This window comes from Manis pentadactyla, chromosome 9 (genome assembly GCF_030020395.1).
Source record: "Manis pentadactyla isolate mManPen7 chromosome 9, mManPen7.hap1, whole genome shotgun sequence".
NCBI classification, from domain to species: Eukaryota; Metazoa; Chordata; class Mammalia; order Pholidota; family Manidae; genus Manis; species Manis pentadactyla.
The window spans coordinates 23,635,633-23,661,477 of NC_080027.1; the positions used below are offsets into that span (position 1 = coordinate 23,635,633).

A 25,845-nucleotide genomic window follows, 5' to 3' on the forward strand; every position below is an offset into this window, starting at 1 on the left:
GTCTTGCTGGGATAAGGGAGGGACAATCATGCGTGGAATACTTATCCCCACCTAGGATTTGGTATATTCAGCTTCTCCTTTTGGAAACTTCTCTTTTTCCACACTATCATCCACACAGTTCCATTAGTACCTACCCCAATATATGACTTTCTCCACCACTCCCTCGACTACTCCAGGGTAGGAACCTGACCCAATGTGATTCAATCACAATTTTTCCTTGGGAAATCTTAAAATCAGAACTGAGAAAATTGGTAATTTTTAGGTACCATGTTTCCTGCCAGGTGACCCTGAGAAGCAGAGGAGTTCAGCAAAAACTTGCACAGATGCACAAAGAACAATTACTGGAGAAGGAAGTGGACTCTCAGAGGCATCAGGATCAGCTGCTCCCAAGTCAGTCACATCTCAGTCCTATGGATCTTAATATCCTCATTAAATTCTCCCTGTGGCTTAAGCTAGTTTAAACTGGATTCCTTCTCTGTTGAAATAAAAAATTCCTAATGAATGTGCTCAGTGTATTTGATGCTTTCTATGAACAAGGAAGTGTATTAATGCTTTATATACACTTTATCTCATTAAATCTGTACCACAACCTCTGAGGTTGGTAGTAATATTTTACACATGAAGAAACTTTAGAGATCCAACTACTGTATTAAAGACAATGCTACCTGGATGTTCCACAAGTGTCTCATATCAACATGTCTAAAACACAACCATATCTCCATCTACAAAATGGGGAAGGCAGTTTTTGCTGCCTGGACTGCTTTTCTCCAATATACCTAGCCAACTAGTTCCTTCTGACCTTGAGGTGTCAGCTTAAATGTCCTCAGAGAAGACTACCCTGCCTACCTAAAGTAGGTTCTCCAGTAGCAACTTAATATCTTCTTCACCAGCAATTTTAATTATATAGTATTTTGTTTAGATCTTGTGCATGCTCCCATATTAGACTGTGAACTTCACGATGGCAGGGACTATACCAGTGTTGCCATTACAGCCCCTACATCTAGCACAGTTCCTGGCACAGAGAAGGTGCTTCATAAATGTGATTGGATAAATTAAAGATTTCTAAATATTTCCTTTCATGTATCTATGAGGCTATATTCAACAACTTTCAACACCTATTTATTTATTGAGCAACTAGTACATGCAGAACACTCTGATAGGTCCTGTTGAGACAAAAACACAAATAGTTTCTCTCCTACAGGGACTCACAGCATAGCATAAGACTCAGGGAAATCATTATAATACAAGGGGAAAAGTGTTACAACAGAGATATGAACAAAGTGCTATGGCTACAAAGAAGGAAGTAGGCAAGATATGATCCAGAAAGTTAAAAGTGAGGGAAAGAAAAGGATTGCCATTCAAGTGGTTAGTCTTGATGTTTCTATTCTGATACAGCTTTTCCCTATATCCTGTTCCAATTTTTTTAAAATTAAGGTATCATTGATATACACTCTTATGAATGTTTACCCCATTCCAATTTATAAGACCTACAGCAGAAGTCATAGTAAACATCTTCTCAAGTAGTAATATATAAAATTCTCTGGAATGTTATGCTCATCCATATCGCTTGGCTATTTCCATATTTCTCTGTAAAGACAGGGAGCCTGCCTGCCTCAGCCCAGGCATCTCCAAAGAAGCCAAGGCCTGTCATACAGATTGTATTTTGTCTGTTTCTGTGCTGCCAGATCCCTTTCTCTGGTGCTGAGATTAGAGGACAATGGTTTTTGATCCCTTTTAACACTCAAAGGATAATGTTCCTCTTTCAAGACACTGTCCCAAGTGTTCTCATTAGAGTGGGTGGTTTTATAGACAATAACCTGATGCCTGTTTCCAGTCCCACTGATCCTTAACCCAGTGCCCCATTCCAACACAGAGCTATTCCTCTAGCTGTGATCCAGGATAGAACTCTCCTTCCTCTAATTACCCTGCAACTTTGTCGCTTGTCAGGGACATTTCAAATAAAACCTTTCTTTGGGATTTGCATGTAGGTGTAGGAGTAATTGTGGTTGATCTAACAGAAAACAAAGGGTTTAGCAAACCATTACTGCCACAGTAAAACATACAAGGTAGCAACAGGAGGAAAGAAGCAGATATAATGTAACTATACATATTTTTAATCTTGGGATTTTAATATTTAACACCATCACAATGTAGTTTTATCAGTCGTCCTAGAAATGAGACACTCCCCCTGCAATAATAATAATAAATTCCTAAAAAGAACCCACTTAAGTGGAAAAGAGGAAAAATGTTGTCTGGTGTCCTGAGAAATGAAAAAAGTGAAAGCAATTTTAAAATAAAAATATTTTCCTTTCAAACGAAAAGCTTGCTTCATCTGTTGACATAGCAAATATTTATAGGTGCCCACCTGAGGACCAATTTTGCATGTTGGTTGGGGGCCCCGGCTGTGTCTGCAGCTAGAATGCCACCTTTGCCATTTACGAGTTTGCTCTCCTTGGACATGATACTTAGCTCTATTTGCCTTTAGTTCCCTCATCTGTAAAATGGATATAAATATAAACATGGGAATTATCTCACAGAATTGTCATCAAAATTAAATAAGAAAATGTCTGTATAGTGCTTAAGAGTTCTAGGTACCACATCAGTATAATTACTCACAATAATTACTCTTAACCTTAATTTTTCATGTCAAATATCTTTGGAGGGCATTGAAAAATCCTGAAAGTGAAACTATCTAACTTAAATCTTACTTGAGTGCATCCTGTATCTCTAAGTAGGGTCTGTAAGACGGATAACCTAGGAATAGTCAGAACTCCTACATGGAGAGGGGACAAAATCCCTGCTATTTTGCATTCTCCGAGGGGCCTTACAGAATGTAAAAGCCTGGCAAACAGATGGGCTCCTCAAATTTAAGTTCGTGGTCACCTTTTAGAGTTGCCGGGGAAACTACAGGCCTGGGCCGCAGCCAGCTCCAGGAGCCCATCCCGTTTTCTCCAAACCGCCCCTTCCTTCCCGTTATCCTGCCCTTTCCCAGCCTGGCCTCCGCCGCCTGCTGTCTTCCTCCAGCGCCGCTTACCGGCAGCAGCGCGAGAGCCCAGGAGCGCCCCTCGCGCCCTCTCCGCAGCGGGGCCGGGCCGCCCGTCTGCGCATGCTCCTTGCCGCGCGGGCGGGAGGCCGCTGGGGCTCGGGAGGCCCGCGCCTGACGCCGGCCACGCAGCGGCGGGAGGGCGCGCACCGCGGCGGCGGCGTCCTGGAGACCCCCGAGAGATGGAAGCGGCGGCGCCGGCGGCGGCCGAGGCGGCGGGGCGCGAGGAGCTCGGTGCGTGCTGCGCGCGGGCAGCGGTGCTGGCTGACGTGGCGCGGGGCCGCGGGATGCGCCGACTAGCGGGGCCGGCGGTTGGCCTCGGTGGGGGAGGCGGGTGCGGCCGAAGGCCGGCCGCATCCGGGGGTCAAGGTGCTTGTCACTAGACAGGGACCGAGTGGGGTGTTTTCTTGTTGTCGTTGGTTTTTTTTGGTCAAGGTTCTTGGGGTTGGAGTTAAACCCAGCTAAGCCGAGCTACGCGGGGCGTGCGGGGTGAGCCGGGACCCGGAAGGTGACCGACCTCGGGGTCGGCTCCCGCACGGAAACCGGCTGTCGGACCGGAGAGCAGGGCTTGGCGATTCGCCAGGGCCTACAGAGGGCGTCAGGATGGGCGGGTGTGGGTGTGGGTGGGTGTGCGCTGGCGGTCGGGTGCGCTGTGTGTGCACGTCAAAGGCGAGCGAGAGCCTGCGCTTTGGCTCTCACCATTTTTTCCATAGATGCTTTAAGGAACTTGTCATTGGCCTTTCAAACGCTGCAGCCTCTTTGGAGTCCCAGGTGAATTCTTAATTTTTCCTTTGCTGCCCCTGGAGTGGCGAGCTGGACGTGCAGACTAGACTGGGCGGGGGATACCTGTAGCTAGCTCCCTACGCGAAGTTTGTTTTCCTGCCTTTCCTCTTGTCTCTGTCTCCTTCGCCACAGGGAATGTAAATCGCTGTTTATGGCTTTCCGCTGTCAAAACAGAAAACAAAAGAATCAGAGGAGTGATATTATAGTTGCCCCCACATAAATGCATTATATTTAGGAATATTTTTAATTTGATGCTGAATGATTACGTGACTTAAAAAGTTGTGCTTTAAAAAAATGCTCTATTGTAGTAACTAGTAGGTTGGTGTTCCTGTAATAATGATTAGGATACTTTGCAGTAGATTACTTTTAGGTCATAATAATGATAGAAATAAACAACATATTGAATGTTTACTGTGGGTTGCACACTGTGCTAAGAGCTTAACATAAGCATTGTCTCTTAATCGTCACAACAAATGGGCAAATAGTTGCTATTAGTATCCCCACTTTATAAATACAGGGATTTTAAACTTAATGGCAGAGCCAGGTTGGTTTCAAATTCATTAATAACAAGTGAAAATGTGGGGAAATGTGCATTTTCATGCACTGCTGGTTAAAAGCAGCATAATATATTTATCCTTAAAAATGTACATTTCCTTCTCTCACTATTTGCAGATAATATGATATTATACAGAGAAAACCCTAAAGAATCCACAAAAAAACTACTAGAACCAATAACTGAATTCAGCAAAGTTACAGGATACAAAATTAATACACAGAAATATGTTGCATTCCTATATACTAACAACTAATCAGCAGAAAGAGAAATCAGGAAAACAATTCCCTGTACAATTGCATCAAAAATAATAAAATACCTAGGAATAAAACTAACCAAGGAGGTGAAAGACCTATGCTCTGACAACTACAAAACACTCGTGAGAGAAATTAAAGAAGACATCAATAAATGGAAATCTATCCCGTGCTCATGGATAGGAAGAATTAATGTCAAAATGGCCATCCTGCCTGAAGCAATTTACAGATTCAGTGCAGTCCCTATCAAAATACCAACAGCATTCTTCAATGAATTAGAACAAATAGTTCTAAAATTCATATGGAACCACAGAAGACTCCAAACAGCCAAAGCAACCCTGAAAAGAACAAAGCTGGGGGGATTATGCTCCCTGACTTCAAGCTGTACTACAAAGCTACAGCAATCAAAACAATTTGGTACTAGCACAAGAACAGACCCAGAGATCTGTGGAACAGAATAGAGAGCCCAGATACACACTCATGTTTATATGGTCAATTAATATATGTAAAAGAGCTGTGAAATATACAATGGGGAAATGACAGCCCCTTCAACAACTGGTGTTGGCAAAACTGGACAGCTACACTCTAAGAGAATGAAACTGGATTATTGTCTAACTCCATACACAAAAGTAAACACAAAATGGATCAAAGAGCTGAATGTACGTCATGAAACCATAAAACTCTTAGAAGAAAACATAGGCAAACATCTCTTGAATGTAAGCATGAGCAATTTTTTCCTGGACACATCTCGGGCAAGGGAAACAAAATGAAAAATGAACACACAGGACTACATCAAACTAAAAAGCTTTGTACAGCAAAGGACACCATCAGCAGAACAAAAAGGCATCCTACTATGGGAGATTATATTCATAAATGATCCATCTGTTAAGGGGTAAACATCCAAAATTTGTGAAGAACTCATAGGCCTCAACACCCAAAAAACAAATAACCTGATTAAAAAATGGGTGGAGGACCTGTACAGACACTTCTCCAAAGAAGAAATACAAATGGCCAACAGGCACATGAAAAGATGGTCCACATCACTAATCATCAGGGAAATGCAAACTAAAACCACAATGCAACATCACCTCACACCAGTTAGAATAGCCACTACACAAAAGACAAAAACAAATGCTGGTGAGGATGTGGAGAAATAGGAACCCTCCTACACTGTTTGTGGTAATGCAGATTGGTGCAACTGCCGTGGAAAGCAGTATTGAGATTCCTCAGAAAACTGAAAATAGAACTACCATGTGACCCAGCAATTCCACTCTGAGGAATTTACCCAAAGAAATCAAAATCCCTGATTTGAAAAGATATCTGCATCCCTATGTTTATCGCCACACTATTTGCAATAGCCAAGATATGGAAGCAACCAAAGTGTCCATCAATAGATGAATGGATAAAGAAGATGTGGTACATATACACAATGGAATATTTAGCTGTAAAAAGAAAAGAAAACCCGCCATTTGTAACAATATGGATGGATCTAGAGGATACTATTATCAGTGAAATAAGCCAGGCACAGAAAGACAAACGGCATATGATTTCACTTATTTGTGGAATATAAAAACAAAGCAAAATATAAGGAACAAAACAGCTTAGAACAAAAAAGACTAGAGGTGAGGGGACTAGTCAACTAAATATCTGGGGAAAGACCAAAAACACAGCTCAAGACAGAAATGGCAAAATGAGAAGTGACTAATAGTTTCCAAGAGAAGAGGGGTTTGGGCAGGTGTGGAGGGGGTAAAGGGAGGGGCATAAAAGGGCACAATGATTCTCAATCAATATAAGTTGATCATGAGGATTGTTGAACCACTGTGATGTACATCTCAAGCCAACATAACATTGTATATTAACTCTAATTTTTAAACTTTCACCCAGCAATTCTACTTCTATAAATATTTCCAAAGGAAGTAAGTCGTGTAACAAACACATCAAGGGCTGTTCATTACATTATAATACAGAAAAGTTGGTAACTTTCTAAATGTATAATTAAAGGAGATTGTTTAGGTAAATTGTGATATAGCCAAATATTTGTATAGTAAATGGCTATGTAGTATAGCCATATAGTCACATACTGATTAGTCATTAAAAGTAATATGGGAAGATGTTCACCATATACATTTTTATTAACTGAAAATAGGTTCCAAATTATTTTTTTGAGGTTATATGTCTGTTAGTTAATTCAACACATAACCACTGAGCTTTTCCTATGTGCCAGTTACTATTTTACGCAATTGTGATACATCCGTGAACAAAACAAGTCAAAATTCCTGCTTTCATGGAGAGCATTTATATTCTCATGGAGAATATTTATATTCTAGTAAGAAAAAGAAAATAGTAAAGACAATAATTAATTGTATAGTATAGTATATTAGGTGAAAAGTGCTATGAAAAAAACAGATTAAGGAAAATCAGGAGTGAGGGTGGGGACTGGGCAGTTTATTGTGTTTTGTAAAATGGTCAGGATAGACCTTATTGAAAAGGTGAAATCTGAGCAAAGACTAGAGGTGAGGGGACTAGTCAACTAAATATCTGGGGAAAGACCAAAAACACAGCTCAAGACAGAAATAGCAAGGAGGTCAATGTGGCCGAAGCAAAATGATCAAGGTGGTGATCAGGTGAGATTATGTAGGATTTTAGAGGTCATGTAAAGACTTTGGCTTTTACTCTCAGAGAATGGGGAGTGAATGCAGGGTTTCAGTAGAGGAAAGACATGATCTGACTTAAATTCTAGAAAGATTATCCTGGCTGCTATATAAAGAATAGACTGTAAGGGGTAAAGGTAGAAGCAGAGGGTATTTCAAAATATTCAGGAAAGAGATGCACATGCCCTTCACAGCAGTTTGGTAGTAGCAGTGGGAGTAGAGAGAAATGGTTAGATTCTGGATATATTCTGAAAGTAGAACCAGGATGATGAAGGGTGAGAGTGAAACAGAGGGGGCAAGGATGACTCCAGTGACCTGAGTTTGCAGAAGAATGTAATTGCCATCAACTGAGATGTTACGATAGTTTTATAATATGTCTGCAGATTCTTTGATTTTTGTTTCTTCCAGAGGAAGAACTTAATTTCCTTCCAAGTAAGTGTGGGATGGATTTAATAACTTGTTTCTGATGAATAGATTATAGTGGAAGTGATGATGTATGACTTCAAAACTAGGTCCTTAAACACATTGTGCCTTGTTCTCCCTTTTTTGACACTCATCTGGGGGGGGAGCTAGCTACCATGTTGTGAGGATACTCAAGCAGCTGTAAGGAAAGGCCTGGGTTGCATGGAACTGAGGTCTCCTGACACAGCCATAAATTGTTATATAGCAGTAGATAAACAGGGCTGATGGGCAAAGCCACAGGAGGAGCAAGTTTGGTGATGATCAGGAGTTCAGTTTGGGGCATGTTAAGTTTGAGATGTCTGTTAGACATAAAAGTGCAGATGTCAGGTAGGCAATTGGCTTTACATCTAGATTTAGTGAGAAGTCTGGTCTGAAGATATAAATTGAGAAGTCATCAGCATATAGATAGTATTTAAAGACATGGGACTGAATGAGAACATACAGGAGCAAGTGTGTGTGTCTGTGGAGATTCTAAAATGGTACTAGTGGTAATTTCTGGTTGGTGAGGTAATTTTAATTTCAACAATGTTGCTTATCTTTTTATTTCCTGAATCTCTGCAATGATCAAATATTTAATTTAAAAAAGAATTTTTAAAATTGGGTGTCTTTGTGAAAAGTCCTGCTAGAGATGTTAAGATATAAGTCAAGGTTATATGAATAGCTTACAGTCAGCATTTTATTTCAGAGGTGATGGGCACCTCTAGAAGGTTTCTTGCTATTCATATTTTCTACACCTCAGAAATGAATAAAAGAGCTACTGTTCCCATCTTATATAGATAGTTTATAGATTTAGGTGGCAACATGTGATTTTTAAAAAAGAAACTATTTCCACTTTTTTTTCAGTTTGTCCATTGTCAAAATATAAGAGATTTAATATATTTTGCTCTTAAAAATATAGTGCAAAGACATATGCACCCCTGTGTTTATCGCAGCACTATTTACAATGGCCAAGAAATGGAAGCAACTTAAGTGTCCATCAGTAGATGAATGGATAAAGAAGGTGTGGTACATATACACAATGGAATATTATTCAGCCATAAGAAGAAAACAAATCCTACCATTTGCAACAACATGGGTGGAGCTAGAAGGCATTATGCTTAGTGAAATAAGCCAGGCAGAGAAAGACAAATACCAAATGATAAGAACAAAGAAAAAACTGAAGGAACAAAACAGCAGCAGACTCACAGAACTCAAGAATGTACAAACAGTTGCCAAAGGGAAAGGGACTGAGGAGAGTTGGTGGGAAAGGAGGAATAAGGGGAATAAGGGGCATTACAATTAGCACACATAACATGGTTGGGGGGCACAGGGAAGGCAGTATAGCACAGAGAAGACAAGTAGTGACTCTATAGCATCTTACTATGCTGATGGACAGTGACTGTAAATGGGGTATGTGGTGGGGACTTGAGAATGGGGGAAATCTAGTAACCACAGTGTTGCTCATGTGACATTAATGATACCCCCCAAAAATACTACTTTTTTCTTATTTTTTAGCTCTTCCAGAGAAAGAAGGTACTCTTGATCTCATTTTCCATCTATATCTTTTTAACTTATTTACATTTCGATATATTTCCTTTCTTTCATTTTAAAATAACTTTTTAAAACATTATTACACTTTTATTGTGGTTGTCCAGCTTTTTTCCACTTAGCACAATACACTTTTTCCCTGTTTTACTGAGACTTCAAAACCATACTTTAATGTCAATGTATTACTTTATGAAGTGGATGTGTTGTAGTTAATGTAGCAATTTCCTGATTGTTGCACATTTTTCCAAATTTTCAACATAAATAATGTTTCAATTAACATTTTGTGCAGAAATCCTTTTCTCCATGTACTGTCTTATTAGAAGTGGGATCACTAGGTGAAAAGGATAAACATTGTTAAGATTTCAGTACATATTGCTAGGTTAATGAGATAATTCTGACTATACCTGAAACTTTATGTTGACTTTAGGTTAGGAAATTGAGACTGAAAAAATTGGAGAGTGCATACTATCAGTGCCTAGTTTAAGAATGCCCTGATTTTATGCACAATTTATGTGTGTGTGTGTATGTACATGTATATATGGTGTATAATACTGAATGAAGCTAGTGTTTCTTATTTATCTATAATTTTTCCATTTATAAATAGAAATAATTATGTCTAAGTATTTTTATTTAGTTACTTATATTGCTTAATAGTGTTTTTATATGACATTGTTAATTCTTACCTATAGTGATCACATAGCAATTTTCAGAGCTTCCCAGTTCAGTACTTGGCTGCAAATTATGGCAAGACATTGGCAGATAATAGACTGTGTACTATAAATTGGATTTTGTAATTTTTTAATTAAAAGTAATTAAAATTTAAAAGTGTGAGGGTTCTGATTTTATTTTATATGTTTTTAACTCTGTTAAAGCTTTTACATGTTAGGCTTTTAAGTATTTATCTCCTGCTTAAGTATTTGACCCTGTTTACTTCTGGCTGGCAAAACATATTTTGTCAGTCCTTGCTAACTCAGTATGATAGCACAATTTATAGTTCATAAATAGTCAGAATTAATTACTAGTAGTAAATTAATCAATTTCTTGTCAAAGACATTTAAAATCCTACACTGCATGATTTACTTCTAATATATCATTATGTAGGAAGGAGAAGAAAACTAGTATTTACGGATTACTTACTATGTACCAAGGACTAGGCTCTATGCTTCATTTACATTATCTCATTTCATTATCACAAAACCCCTGTGAGGCAGAAGTTATTGCTCTCATTTCACACATGAAAAGATAGGCCCAGAGGAATCCTGGTTAAAATATAAATCAGATCATGTCATTCCTCTGCACAAAACTCTCTTGCTGTACTGTCCAGTACAGTAGGCTTTAGCCATATGTGCATTTGAAATTTGTTTGGTTTGAATTCAAATATGCTATAGAATATATACTAGGTTTCTAAGACTTAGTAAGAAAAATAGAATGTAAAATATCTTGTTAAAAATGTTTATGTTGATCACATGTAAAAATGATAAATTTTTGATATATTTGGTTAAATATAGTAGTAGTAAAATCAATTTCACCAGTTGCTTTTTTTTCCCTTTTTTAAAAATGTGGTTACTAGAAAATTTTAAATTATGTTTGTGGTTCACATATTTCTGTTGTATAACACTGCTCTAGTGGCTCTCCGTGCTATTCACATGGTCTACAAGTGTGTATCCATCTGTCCTGTTACCTCTCTTATCTCTTCTCTGGCTACTCTTCCCCCTTGCCCGCTCCTCTCGGCTACTCCCAGTCTTTTTTAAAATCCCACTTTCTCAGTGAGGCCTACTTTGGTCATTCTATCTAAAATTACAGGCTCTCCTTCCCAATCCCAGTTTTTCTCCTTAGCACTTAACACCAGCATACTCTATTTTACTTGGTCTTTTCCTCCCACTATTTTGTCTGTCCTTACTAACTCATATGATAGCACAATTTATAGCTCATAAATAGAATTAATTACTAGTAGTAAATTAATCAATTTCTTTTCAAAGACATATTTAAAATCCTATACTGCATAATTTGCTTCTAATAAATCATTATATATAGGAAGGAGAAGAAAACTAGTATTTATGGATTACTTATTATGTACCAATGCTAGGCTCAATGCTTCATTTACATTATCTCATTTCATTATCACAACCCCTGTGAGGTAGAACCTTCACTAGAATTTGAGCTCCAGGAGGGCAGGAATTTTTGTTAGTTTCAGTAATTGATTTATTTCCATCATCTAATGGTGCCTGACACATATTGGGGCGCCATCAGTATTTCCAAAATTGAATTGAAAACAATCACAACCTCTTTTATTGAATACATTCAATTAAGAGGCTTAGAACTTACGCGATGAGGGGCAGTTGAGTGAGCGGCAATGACTGTTCATTAACAGACGCTCTTAAGGAAGGCCAGAAACCAGTAAAATTTGTGGGAGGACCCTCTGCACCAGCTCTACCTGAAATGCTGATGTGCATCAAAGCAACCTTAGTCCCTGTCACCCTCCTCATCAGGAAACCAGAAGGTAAGCCCTTGCTGTCTCCCTTGAGCCTGAGCTAGAAACTTCACAGGAAAGGGATTGTGGTTCTCAAGACCACAGTCTCCTGTGTCTTAGCTCGGACTTCTACAACAAAATGCCCTAAATGGGGTGGCTGAAACAGACATTTATTTCTGACTGTTCTGAAGCTGGGGAAATCAGAGATCAAATGCCAGCTGATTCAGTTCCTGGGAGAGATCTCTTCCTGGTTTACAAAGGACCATCTTCTTGCTGTGTCCTCACACGGTGGAAAGAGACAGAGCTCTTTACTCTTCCTCTTATAAGGACACTAATCCTGTTATGAGGCTGTCATCCTCATGACTTTATCTAAACCTAATTACCTCCCAAAGGCCCCCACCTCCTAATACTATCATATTGCAGGGCAGGGTTTCAACATGTGAATTTGAGGGTGACACAAACATTCAGTCTATAACATCCTGCTAACTATTTCCAAAGACAAATCTCTCAGGAGGTTCCAGGAGAAAAGATAGACACTAATTCTTTACTCCTATCTCTCTGACAGGGAGCAAGCACTCAGAGGAGTGAGCAAAGGGATGAGTAGTAGGAGATGAGATCAGAGAGACAACAGTGGCATGACAGTGTGCAACAGCCAAGGGAAGGATACGGTAGTGGTGATGGGTGCTGTCTCCCTTGAGCCTGAGCTAGAAACTTCACAGGAAAGGGATTGTGGTTCTCAAGAAGACCAATATGAAAACTTTAATCTTTGCTTACAATTTATATGTCTGTTGTACCCAACACAGTAGAAGCTTTGATCATACCTTTTCAGTTATCTTTGCCAGCTTTTCCCTTATCTTTTAACGTATTAGTGGATCCCTAGTATTTTGTCTTCAGTTCCACTTTCTCCATACAATCTTGAGTGGCCCCAGCCTGCCGTTTGGCCCCAATTATTTATAACCTCCATTCTGATGTAATTCTCAAATATTTGTCTTTAACTCCAAATTCTGTCCTCATCTCAGGCCCTGTTTCTGACTGTTCATTCAATACAATCTCAAGTTTGTGGTTTAAAAATTGAACTTGTATTTTCTTCTTGTCATGTTGCTTCTCTTTCATGCACTTATTTATTTGTTCATTTATTGAGCATCTACCATATTCCAAATACAGAGGACACAGTAGTAGACAAGAGAGATAGTCCCATCACTTAGTACAGAATGTAGGCAAGTAAAATGGGCCATTATAACACAATGTGTTAAATAGTATTAAAGGGGATTGTAGGGTGCTACTGGAATACCTAGGAGAGAAACTGAAGCCAGACTTGGGATTAAGGAAGCTACTGGAAAAAAGTGGTGTCTAAACTGAGACTTGAGGTATGAGTAAGAAATATAGTAGTTAGAAAAAGTTGAAAGGAAAGAAGAGGAAACAGGAGAACAGAGTATGATTCAGGAGGGAACAGTGTATGTGAAGCATCCTCCACTCCTTTACCTTCCACATGTAGCTGGTCAACAAGTTTTGCTGTTTCTATCCTCTGAGTAATTTTCTTTTCAACTCAGATGACTTAATTCAAGCTTACTTAATCCACCATCTCTTGACTGGACTGTCTTCTTATTTGCCTCTCTGATTCTGGAGCTGCTACTTTTCGAATTGACCCTTTGTACTGCTTCCAGAGTGATATTACTCAAATGCAGGCTTGATTATTGAAACCTGAAGTTTTCCACAACCTGTAACATTGTCTAAATTCCTCAGCACAATTCATAAATCTTTTCAAGCTTTCCAGTTTAGCCTTCTGCCACATGCATTCACCTTCTGTTTCAGCCACATTAAATGATTTTTAAGTTTCTCACTCAGGCACGTATTCTCAAGCCTAGAATGCAGCACTCAGTCTTGTGGCTGATGGCAGTGCTAATAGTCTGCCAACAAAGAGTTAAATACAAGAAAACAGTATTACTGCACTCTGCTGAATGCCTAACTTGGGACCAAAATACAATCTCATATTTTATATTTAATACTACCTGGAGCTTCTAAAAGCTATAAATGACTAGTTGACTCTATTAATAAATCTCATCCTCAGAAATCTAGGCTTAAATGGGCTGTTACCATTTAAAGATGTAACTTCATGGGTATGTTAAGTGTGCCACTTTCCCAGATATTTGTAGTTACGTACTTTTTAATTTGTCCTTTAGATCCAGGAACTATTTTGTGTCATTAAAGCTAATCAGCTCTGAAACCTGATTTCTCTTCCTACTCTTAGTTTACTTAGTTTAATAAATACATATTTCTTGGTATGTAATGTTACCTAAATAACATAGACTAAAACCACAAGAAAAGTTTTAGAGTTTTTTTAAGTATAGTTTTTAAAATATATTCGAGCATATAGGTAGAACTTAGCTAATAATGTGTCACATTGCTTTGATAGTAGAATTGAAACAGTATAAAATATGTGTACTTCCTTAGCATGGAGAAGACAAGTAATGACTCTGTAACAATCTCACTATGCTGATGGATAGTGATTGCAATGGGTTAGGGGGGAGACTTGATAATAGGGGTGAATGTTGAAACCACAGTGGCGCTCATGTGAAAACTTCATAGGATTGTATATCAATGATACCTCAATTAAAAAATATATGCATTCCTAACATTGCTAAGAAGTATTTTTCTCTCAAATAGTTTCAACTTTTAAAATTAGCTCTTTTTGTCCCATTGTGAGAGGGTTAGTTAGAGAAGTTTACTGGAATAATTTAATTTTTATGAAGGTTTTAAATGTGAGAGGTGAGACAAAAGGATTTAAAGCAAAGAAATGCATGTGAAAGGCAGTATTTCAGGAAAGTCATGTTTAATTCCTAGACCACATAAAATTGAGAAATAATGAATTTAAGAACTAAGAAAAAGGGTAAACCATAGGCATTACACTCTTGAACAAATTAAATAAGACAGTTGCTATACAACAAATTTATTAGGAATAATTGAGGACTCAACTGTTACTTGGGAATTTGCACGTTGTAATACTATTTTAAAAACTTGACTTTGCAAATTATAGGACTAGTATTTTTAGATAATTTTAACAATTCCAGATTTTCAGGTTCACCTAAAAAATTTTTTAAAATAAATTTTCTGATGATGCCATTAAAATTAAGCTTTGAGTTAATATTTTATATTTTATAAATTAACCACTTGTCAGATATATGATTTGTAGATATTTTCTCACATTCCATAGGTTGCCTTTTCACTCTATTGATTGTTTCCTTTGCTATGCAGGAGCTCTTTAGTTTAATGTAGTCCCACTTGTCTAATTTTGCTTTTGTTGCCTATGTTTTTGGGGTCATATCTGTGAAATTATTGCCAAAACCAATATGTGAAGCTTTCCACATATGTTTTGTTACAGAAGTTTTAGAGTTCCAAGTTTTACATTTAAGTTTTTAATACATTTTTAATTGATTTTTGTGTATGGTATAAGAAAAAAGTCTAATTTCCTTCTTTTGCATGTGGATATTCAATTTTCCCAGCACCATTTGTTGAAGAGACTGTCTTTTCCCCATTATGTATTCTTGGCATCCTTTTTGCAGATTAGTTGACTATATGTACATAGATTTATTTCTGGACTCTCTGTTCTATTGGTTTCTGTGTCTCTCTTTATGCCAATATCATACTGTCTTAATTACAAATGACCCCAAATAACCAGAACAATCTTGAAAATGAAGAGCAAAGCTGATGCATTTCCTAATTTCAGAATATATTAGAAGACTAATACATCTCCCAGTATCTTAAAGTATAACTTTACTTTTATGAAAAACTGTTGTGCTGAGTCCCAGTTAGCACTGGGATAAAGGTGGCTGCCTAAATCCTAATGTCCCCAAACATGCTCCCAAAATGTATGTTAATTCAACAAGGAGCACAAATCCATTCATGAAATTATTCATTTAACTTTATTAAGAGACAAGGAGTAGAGGGGGCAGCCTTGACAAAACATTGCTCTGGAGGAGGAGATAAAAAGAGCAGTAGAAGTGCCCTTCAGATACCTGGGAGTGAAGAGAAAGAAGGAAGTATAACAGGGGAAATTGGAGATCCTGTGGAAGTGGAAGAGAAACAGAAGACATACTAATTACTCTCTGTCATTCCTAATTAACTCACATCATCCATTAAATAAACTGAACCTCACCGTGCTGGCAGAAAGGAATACTCTCAAATTAGGGTCCCTGTCCATTAAGTGTCTAGCAATAGGAAAAATCATACATAAAGAATAAATTGCAATGTATCCAAGGGAGAATATATTGCAATGAAAATTTAATAGAGTCAGTGAGTTTCTTTTAAAGAGGAATTTAAATGAAGTAAAGACATCAAAAGGGTCACAGCTTAAGTGGTTGAAATGGAAGGCAGGCAAAGAAAATCCAACATATAATTGAAATCTCTAATGGAGAAAAGCAAAATATTTGAACCAAACAAATATTTAAAGCTATAATCCAAGAAAATTTTCCAGAAATAAGAGAAAGCCTAAATCTACATATCAGGCCCACTATATCCCTGGGAAAACTGACTCAGCCTGCTTGACCCCAAGATATATCATAGCAAAACCATTAGACTTAATGACAAAAATTCCTCAGAACCTCAAGCAAAAGAACAAAATACATAATGGTTGAGAAAATTAGTCTGGCATCAAACTTCTCAAAAATAGCATACAAAACAAGACAAGTGGAGCAGCATTTTGAAGAAACTCAATGATAAAAAGTGTGAGCCAAGGATGTTAAAGGCTATAGAAGAACAGTTCAAAACATGGAAAAACTCAGGGAATGTTGTGCTCAGGAGCCCTTCTTGAGGAATCTCCTAGAGCAGCAGTTCTTAAAGTGTGGCCGCAGACCCGCAACATCAGAATACCTGGGAACTTGTTAGGAATGAATATTCCCAGGCCCACCACTGGCTTGCTGAGTCAGAAGTGGGGTGGAATACATCAGTTTGTGTTTCACCAAACCCTACTACAGATCATTCTGATGCACATCCAGCAAGATAATCAACAACTTCTAATGCACGGGTGGTTGGGGAAGCTTTGACAGAGGACTGATGGCAAGCATTTAATATATCGATTGTAGGTATAAGTTTAAGATGTAGGTGGGGACATGATTGGAATAACAGTATGTAAAGCATCATAAATATTGCCAAAGTAGAAAGAATGCAACTAAAAAACGAGAATAAGAGAAATGTACAAGTAAAATAAGACCCTTCATTGTTGTAGAAGAAACAGATGGATGTCAAAGGATACCATTTAAAACTGACAAACAAGATGGTAGGAGATTAAGGAAGGAAAATAAAGAGGGTTAAGGGTATCATAAAAGATGTAATGACAAAGATAACCAGTAGAGTAATTCACCTAAATGTGCAATACATGATCCTGTGCTGAAAAAAATTGTGCTTTATTTGTACAATTGATGAAATTGGAATATGGTAAAAATCAATTATTCCAGAATAATTCCAAAATAAATTTTTTTTCCAAATTTTTCCAAAATAATTTTCCCAAAAAAGTTCAAAAAAGTTGTATGTCAGTCAGTCATTCCCAACTAGGTCACGTAGGGTACTCCAGTTCCCTGTTCTATAGGTTTATTGTATGTATTGGAGTGGAACAAATTTTCATTTCTTTAAAATCACCTGTACTTCAGACCTCACTAATGTGTATCAGTCATCTCAATATATTTGAATTTAGTAAATTTTACAAGATAGGCAATGATGATTAAACATCTCTCTCCCTAAAAGGAGCAAAATCATGCTAAATAGTTAGATATAAGAGCAAATTTTGAAACTATAATTTTAAAGATTACGGTGGCTTTATAATTTTTTTAAGTATTTTAAAATATTGCTATTTATGTGTATGGTATGTTTTGAAGGTAACAAGAAATGAATATTTATTTGATTGTTTATATTTTTTATCCCTTTCTTCAATGATCGTTTGCTATAAACCTCAGGTACACAAAGGTGGAAAAAAGTTTTGAATACTTGAACTTTTTACTTTGAAGTGCTTAGTCCAAACAAAATAGTCAGCAAATAAGTCTAGTGCTTCTTTTAAATATACTAAAACTCAGGGGATTAATGTGAATTAACTTAGGGTGGAAATAGTAAACAGGAATACAAGTGATATGCTCTACTTTTCAAAAATTTATTTATGCCAGCTTTAACCTAATTTTAAAAATGAAAGTAAAGTACTTTGTTTTTCTTTTTAAAGATATGGATGTAATGAGGCCCTTAATAAATGAACAGAATTGTGAAGGGACATCAGACGAAGAACATGAGCAAGAACTCCTGCCTGTTCAGAAGCATTACCAGCTTGATGATCAAGAGGGTATTTCGTAAGTGTTAAGGTTTATAAGTCTCCTTTTCTGTTCATTCAGTGTGTGTTTTGTAATCATCTTTTACAGGCAAGGCACTTTACTAGATACTACAGAAGACACGCAGATGAAAAAGACATAGTCCCGACCCTTAAGGTGTTTATAGTCTATTTAGGAAAGAATACATCTAAATTGCAGAGCAGTATATAGGAGTTGTTACTAGAATGATGATATATATCAAATGCTAAGGACCTTGAAAGAAGGGAGATCTGATTGAGAGGAATGGAAATTTTAAGAGAAGTAGCTTCTGAAATGGTTAGGAGATTGTGGGAGGCAGTAAATATTTCTTTATGCTGAGTGAATGGTATGAAACAAGGTCCTGGCAGTAGGAAAGCAGTGTGACTTTTTTTTTAACCTTTTTTGTTATTTTGTCATCACTTATAGGTTTTACCAAGTTCTTATTCTAATAGTAATTTGTTGATTAAGCAAATAACATTTTAATTGATCAGAAAAGAATAGTATAAACAAAAAAAATTTTTAGGCAAGTATTTGCATTTTATAAATTTAGAATTTGTGCTGTTCTTCCTAGTTTATTTTTTTGGTTGAGACCTCTGAGAATGCCTGTTGGAAACTTTTCTTAGGTGAAATTCCTTAGGGTGATCATGGTACCTAAGTTAATTAGTATTTATCTTACCTGATGATATGCATATTTTAAAACTGGTATGTTTTTTTTTAAATTAACTTCCACTTAAGTTGATAATCAAATATCAAATGTTTAATACCATGATTACATAGACAGTGTCAGTAAACTTCTCTGTCTTACCAGCCTAAACATATATAATCTTCAACATTGTTCTGAATATCATAGTGGCAAAAAATTGTATTAGAAAATTACCGTTTTTATTACCTTAATGTATACAAAAGTACTTTCAACTTAAATATCTCATTTAATCTCCATAATAACCCTCTGTATTCCACTTTTAAGTGGCAAAGTTAGGACTTGAGCCAAATATGACTTCAACTAGAAGTTGAATGGAAATGTTGTTTGATTTCTTGCCTGGATTAATTTTCATTTCCCATCTAATGCTAAAACCATGATCTTGTGATTTTGATACCTCTTGTTCTAAAATGTTTAAATGTTACAATGTTTACTTTTCAGATTTGTACAAACTCTTATGCATCTTCTGAAAGGAAATATTGGAACTGGCCTGTTAGGACTTCCATTGGCAATAAAAAATGCAGGCATAGTGGTAAGACCTATCTTAGCTTTTCAGTCTTAATTTACAACAAAATTTGCCACAAGTTAACATCCAGCCTAGTCAAATATAACCTAGCCTACTCAAATATAAAAACTAGATAATCCCTTAGCTACTGTATTGATAAGATTACGTGAACTATGATAGTAGTATCTAACAAAAAATGAGTATTACTCCTTTTGTTTCTACTGAATTACTTATTATAATTGATAGAAGATGCTAAAACAGTATTTGATTTTTCCAGGTATGGTTATATCTTACTATTCTGTTGGATTTTCAGGGATTTAAGCAATGTGCTCAGATAAACAAATATATTTATAGAGCAAATTATTTGTATTGATGAAATTTCATAGTGTTTTAGAATCAGAATAAATATATCATCTTCAAATTCAAAGAAAAATAGTTAAGAAAAGGAATAATTATCTTTTGAAAACAAATACTCAAAGTATTGCTACAGCCAATTGTAATTATGGAGAATCTTGATGGGGAGAATTCACTTAGAAAGTAATGAAATCATATTTAACTGTTTTTTAACTGTCCAGTTTTCTAAAGAACGGTTTTAACTGTCATCGTTCTTCTGCATCTTAACTTTGTCTACCCTAATTTCGAGGAACTTAAAAATTTCTGATTATAAAAGTAAATTGGCAATATTTTGTCTGTATGTTAATAATCCAGGTGTCACTTCCATTTTAGTAAGAAAATACTTCAAATTTCTTGTGTATCACTTTTTTAAATAATTATTTTCTTGGCACAGTTCCTCAGACATTGTAAGTGCTCATTAAGCAGTCTATAGAATTGACTGGGGTTGCCCACAATCCCAGATTGATATATATATTGCTTTTTAGTCATTAGATAATGATTCAGAGTTGCATATAATTATAATGATGGGACACTGATTATCATAGACTTGCCATCTAATGTTAAATATGATGTTGTATTCTATCCTACTTTGTTACATATCTCTACTCTGTATTCATAAGTTTGAATAGCCAACTTGATAGGAAGGAATCATATGTGGCTGTCTTAGGTACAGTAGTTCCCTCTTTATCTATGGTTTCACCTTCCATGTCTTCAGTTACCCGCGGTCACCCATGGTCTGGAAGCAGCTGATCCTCCTTCTGACCTATTATCAGAAGGTCAGCATGTAGTGGCACAGTGCTACATCACAGTGTCTATGTCACTCACCTCCCTTCATCTCATCATGTAGACATTTTACCATCTCACATCATCACCAAAAAAAGATACCATCACATATCACAGTAAGATATTTTGAGAGAGAGAGAGAGAGAACCATATTCACATAACTTGGAATGTATCCCCCATAGATAAAGGGGGGCTACTGTATTACTGATATCCTCTCTGTATTGTTTATTAGTTTTCCGTTATATAAATGACTATTTAATCATTTTGTCCAACAAATATTTATTTTCTGTAAATGAGTAGTCTGTTGTCTCATTGATTATAAGGAAAGTTAATTTTTGTTGAACTTAAATATTTAAACCTTACAATTTTTTTTTCTCACAGCTTGGACCCATCAGCCTTGTATTTATAGGAATTATTTCTGTTCATTGTATGCACATTTTGGTACGTTGCAGTCACTTTCTATGTCAGAGGTAAATGTGGATTTGTTAAGTCTATTTAATTTATTGTAAAGCAAATGTTCAGAGCATCAGAGTTTTATATTTCTACTGTGCTTTGCAACCAGCAAATATAACAAAAATAAAAAATAATTTACAGTTAAATTTCCTGTAATCTCTTACATAGACAAGTCTAAGATCATAAATATGGGAAAAGGTAGTATTTCATATGATTGAAATCTAGTCAGAATATATTTACTTCTTTTAAAACAGCCTAATAAGTGAAATAGAATTGTGTCTTGTATTTAGTGTAAATCTTTAAAATTGGAAAAGCTGTATGGGGGGAATGGAGGCAGCACTACCTTTAATTATAGCTTAATGGTCTTCTATTTATAAGTAACTAGTTTTGGGTATAATGCTTTGGTGCTCTTTGCTGATATGTAGATTGGTAGATAGTAAATAAAATAATATTCTTGTTTCTTTATTTTTGTATTTAAGGTGCTTCTTTGGACAATGGACCAAACTTTTTATTAATTAGATATTGTCTATTCTAGTAAACTAATCTTCCAGTCTTAACTCTCTTGTTGTTAAATGTTCTTAAAACTTCGGGCAAGTTATTTATGATACTTAAACAATATACTTGAAAATAAAAGTGGGAGAGAGAAGATGGAGAGATAATAACTACCTCATGGACCTATTTTAAGGATTAAATAACATAGTTTATGTGAAAATATATTGTAAAGCCCTGTACAGTTGTATTAAATAATGTATTCTCACATGGAATAATTTAGGCTTGAACAATGTAATTTTTGTTTTTTGGTGATTGAAATATTTAAATCAGTTGTGCACAAATATGAATTCTACAAATATATAAACTTTAAAAGTAGATAAAAACTAATATACTGGTAAAAGGACAGATAGGAAATTTTTAAATTTCATGAGACATACTTTAGGAGAAATTCCTGTTAGTGCATAACCCTTCATTAATCCCCATTTATTTTACGTTCTTTTCAAGGGATGGATTTATGAAACAACTTAAAGTTTTTCTTTTTCATAAGCATGTATGTCATTAAATTACAGGTTTAAAAAGTCAACATTAGGTTATAGTGACACTGTGAGTTTTGCTATGGAAGTAAGCCCTTGGAGTTGTCTTCAGAAGCAAGCAGCATGGGGGCGGTAAGTAGTTGCTGTGTTATTAATATGGTTATCAAAATCATATTAACTTTTAAGTATTTTAATCTTACAAGGTATGTGAATAGAAGTATGATAAAGTTGGGGGAATAAAGAATGTTTAGAGGTTGACAGACTTGGGTTCAGATCTCAACTCTACCATTTTTCAATTTTATGACCTGTGTCAAATTTATCATTATGTTTTAGTTTTCTCACTGCTAAATGAGTTCATAATAATAGTTTCTTCACAGGATTATTATAGTAGTTTAAATAAAATGATACTTATAAAGCACCTGGCTAACCTATGACATAAGTGTGTTCAATAATTTTTTTTAAGTACAGGAAAAAAAAATGCTATAATCTAATTTCAAATAAAATTACAGTGTTTACATGCTCATAAAACATCTGAAGTATGTATTTCAGCATAATCTTATTTGGTTATATTGTTTAAACATAACTTTATCATTGGTGGACATGGACTTGGATAATTAAAGTCATGAATACAGGATGGGAAAAATAAGCATAGGCAATCAACAAAGTGCTGGCTATGGTACAAATGATAAGTACAGTAGAAATTAAAAGAAGATAACAGTTGTAGTAGAGTAGTTTATGGTTAAATATGGCCTTGCTGGGGATTTTTGGGAAATCAGATTCATTAATGAGCTGCTCAGAGTTCCTGATAATGCTGAGTAGGAGATGGAAGAAAACAGAGCCTAGTGCCCTAGGGATTTGCCCCCAGAACCTGTGTTCTTTCTTTCGCCCCAGCATAGAGGCAGCTTTGCTTTTTTTTTTTTTTCTATCAAGGAGTAGCTTTCAGATAGAAGTGGCTGGAATGATTGTTGGTAGGATCCTCAAGTCAAAGATGGATCTAGAGATATTTGAGGAAATACTTTAGTGTAATTCATCAGAGAGAAGAAACTTGAATTATTTCTGGGTACCAACCTTGCTTACAAATGAGATCCCTGAAGAACCATGGAGAACTTAGAGTTAGGAAAGAATGGAGATAGGCAAGGGCTCTTCCAGTTTCACATGGGAGAAGGATGGTCTATAGATTTGTAGACCAGATTGACAGCTTGACATTGGTGGTCAAACATGAGACTATAATGAATTAGTGAATGTATGTTACTGTAGTCACTCACTGTTACCAGAACAAAATAGAGAAGTTTGGGCTATATACTAATAACATGCAAGCAAATTTGTAACTTGATTAGCCACCATACCAAAACAATGCTGATTTGACTGGTGATATCTCTTCCACAGTCCCATATACTATTTTCTGTATGTGGAATTTGCAGAGTATCTCATTAAAAAGCAAGAACAGGTCTAATCTGCTGGAGATGTCGCTGGGGGTATGATTTAGGGCCATACCCCCCCATACTCTCCCATTCCATATTCTTATTAGTGACTTGGATAGTAGAGAACATGCTCATCATATTTGCAAATGACATGCAGCTGGGAGGGCTGAAAGATACACTGAGTTGATGAGAAAAAGATTTTGAGAAGTGGGAGATACAGGATTCATCTAAAGGATGAAATGTTTTCATGAAATTTTATAAGCAGTTACTTTTTTTTATTAAAGTATTAATTGATATATACTCTTATGAATGTTTCACATGAAAAACAATGTGCTTACTACATTCACCCATATTATTTCGTCCCCACCCATACCCCATTGTAGTCACTGTCCATTAGTGTAGTAAGATGCCATAGATTCACTATTTGCCTTCTCTGTGCTACACTGTCTTCCCATGACCCCCCACACCATGTGTACTAAACATAATACCCCCCAATCCTCTTCCCCCTCCCTCCCCACCCACCCTCCCACACCCCTCCCCTTTGATAACCACTAGTCCCTTCTTGGAGTCTGTGAGTCTGTTGCTGTTTTGTTCCTTCAGTTTTGCTTTGTTGTTATACTCCACAAATGAGGGAAATCATTTGGCATTTGTGTTTCTCCACCTGGCTTATTTCACTGAGCATAATATCCTCTAGCTCCATCCATGTTGTTTCAAATGGTAGGATTTGTTTCTTTCTTATGACTGAATAGTATTCCATTGTGTATATGTACCACATCTTCTTTATACATTCATCTACTGATGGACACTTAAGTTGCTTCTGTATCTTGGCTATTGTAAGTAGTGCTGTGATAAACATAGAGGTGTATATGTCTTTTTGAATCTGACAATCTTTGGGTAAATTCCTAGGAGTAGGATTCCCCGGTCAAATGGTATTTCTATTTTTAGTTTTTTGAGGAACCTCCATATTGCTTTCCACAATGGTTGAACTAGCTTACACTCCCACCAGCAATGTAGGAGGTTTCCCCTTTCTCTGCATCCTCACCAGCATTTGTTGTTCTTAGTCTTTTCAATGCTGGCCATTCTAACTGGTGTGAGGTGATACCTCATTGTGGTTTAAATTTGCATTTCCCTGATGATTAGTGATGTGGAGCATCTTTTCATGTGTCTGTTGGCCTTCTGAATTTCTTCTTTGGAGAATTGTCTCTTCATATCCTCCGCCCATTTTTTAATCCAATTATTTGCTTTTTAGGTGTTGAGATGTATGAGTTCTTAATATATTTTGGATGTTAACCCCTTGTCGGATATGTCGTTTACAAATATATTCTCCTATACTGTAGGATGCCTTTTTGTTCTGATGTATAAGCAGATACTCTTAAAACAGGAATAAATGTTAAGAAAATTTTAGTCTTTTAACTTAATGGAACAACTTTTTGTTCAATAATAATTCTAGTGAGATACTGACCATAAATGTATGATTTTTATAGAAAATAAATATTTTAAGTTTATTTCTTATTTTAAAGAAGTAAAAAGACTGCATGCTACTATAAAATGTTTTAAAATAATTAATGAGAGGAAAATTATATTAAGATTTCAGATGCTCTTATTTATTTGTGGGTATCTCTTTCAGAAATGTGGTTGACTTTTTTCTGGTGATAACACAGCTGGGATTCTGTAGTGTTTATATTGTTTTCTTAGCTGAAAATGTGAAACAAGTAAGTATTTTTGTTCTCCTATTGAAATCATTTTCTTCCAGTGCCATCATTATAGCATCACATGTCCTCTAAATAAGCCATGGTTGAATATGAAAATGTGTTCCTTTCATAATTCATGTTCCTTTGCAGATTTTCCTTCAGTTTTCTTTTTTTAATGAGTTGGATTTCTACTGTTATGATTGATTTTGCTTTTCTTGCCATTATTTCAGTAATGCCTGTTCTTTCAGATCAGAAACAGGGCATAACTGACTGATTCTTAGCTACTTGAAATTTAGATCTAAAACAGATACACAGGTGATGTGGGAGCATACTCTTCACAATGATAAAACTTTAGCCAGCAACTAAAAAATGAAGTAAAAAAGGTGGGCATTACAAAAATCCAGTAATTATTGCCATTGTCTATGAAGACACTATGTTCAGAAATGTACGTTGTTCCATGATTCTCTTCCTATTACAAAGGTTTGCTTTAGTGTAGGTAGTGATTTGCAGTCTTTGTAGGGACTGGCTGCCCATTTGAACAAATATGCAAAGCACTGAAATAAAAAAAGCTCCCCTACCAAAACAATAATGAAGCACATTTCTTTATGTGTTTTTACTAGTAGTTTGCCTTTATTATTCGTACATTACCTGCTGTTCTTTTTTAATCATTATTTTAATCATTAATGTTATTAATTATCCACGTGCATGGTGCAATAGTAGGCATTATGTTTAGTAATATATAGTACTTGTATTGCAGGAATTTTAATGCAAAATTGTGACGTGAATACTCTTTCTAAAGAACCTGTGT

General features: G+C 36.2%; 1 protein-coding gene across 5 annotated transcripts in view; it reads left to right on the top strand.

Annotated features, from left to right (window-relative positions):
* The first annotated feature begins 3,040 nt into the window (after positions 1-3,040).
* Positions 3,041-25,845, top strand: part of SLC36A4 (solute carrier family 36 member 4) — a 56,012-nt gene continuing 33,207 nt past the window's right edge. For 2 of the 5 annotated variants that reach the window (XM_057507132.1, XM_036923273.2), the window contains exons 1-6: positions 3,109-3,277; positions 17,946-18,069; positions 19,208-19,298; positions 20,829-20,917; positions 21,962-22,057; positions 24,974-25,058. In XM_057507132.1, coding sequence (XP_057363115.1) covers positions 3,226-3,277; positions 17,946-18,069; positions 19,208-19,298; positions 20,829-20,917; positions 21,962-22,057; positions 24,974-25,058 — 537 coding nt within the window. In that variant the 5' untranslated portion in view covers positions 3,109-3,225. Of the gene's footprint in view, positions 3,278-17,945; positions 18,070-19,207; positions 19,299-20,828; positions 20,918-21,961; positions 22,058-24,973; positions 25,059-25,845 lie in introns of those variants that run through there. The other 3 variants (XM_036923274.2, XM_057507133.1, XM_057507134.1) reach the window with 3 other exon arrangements.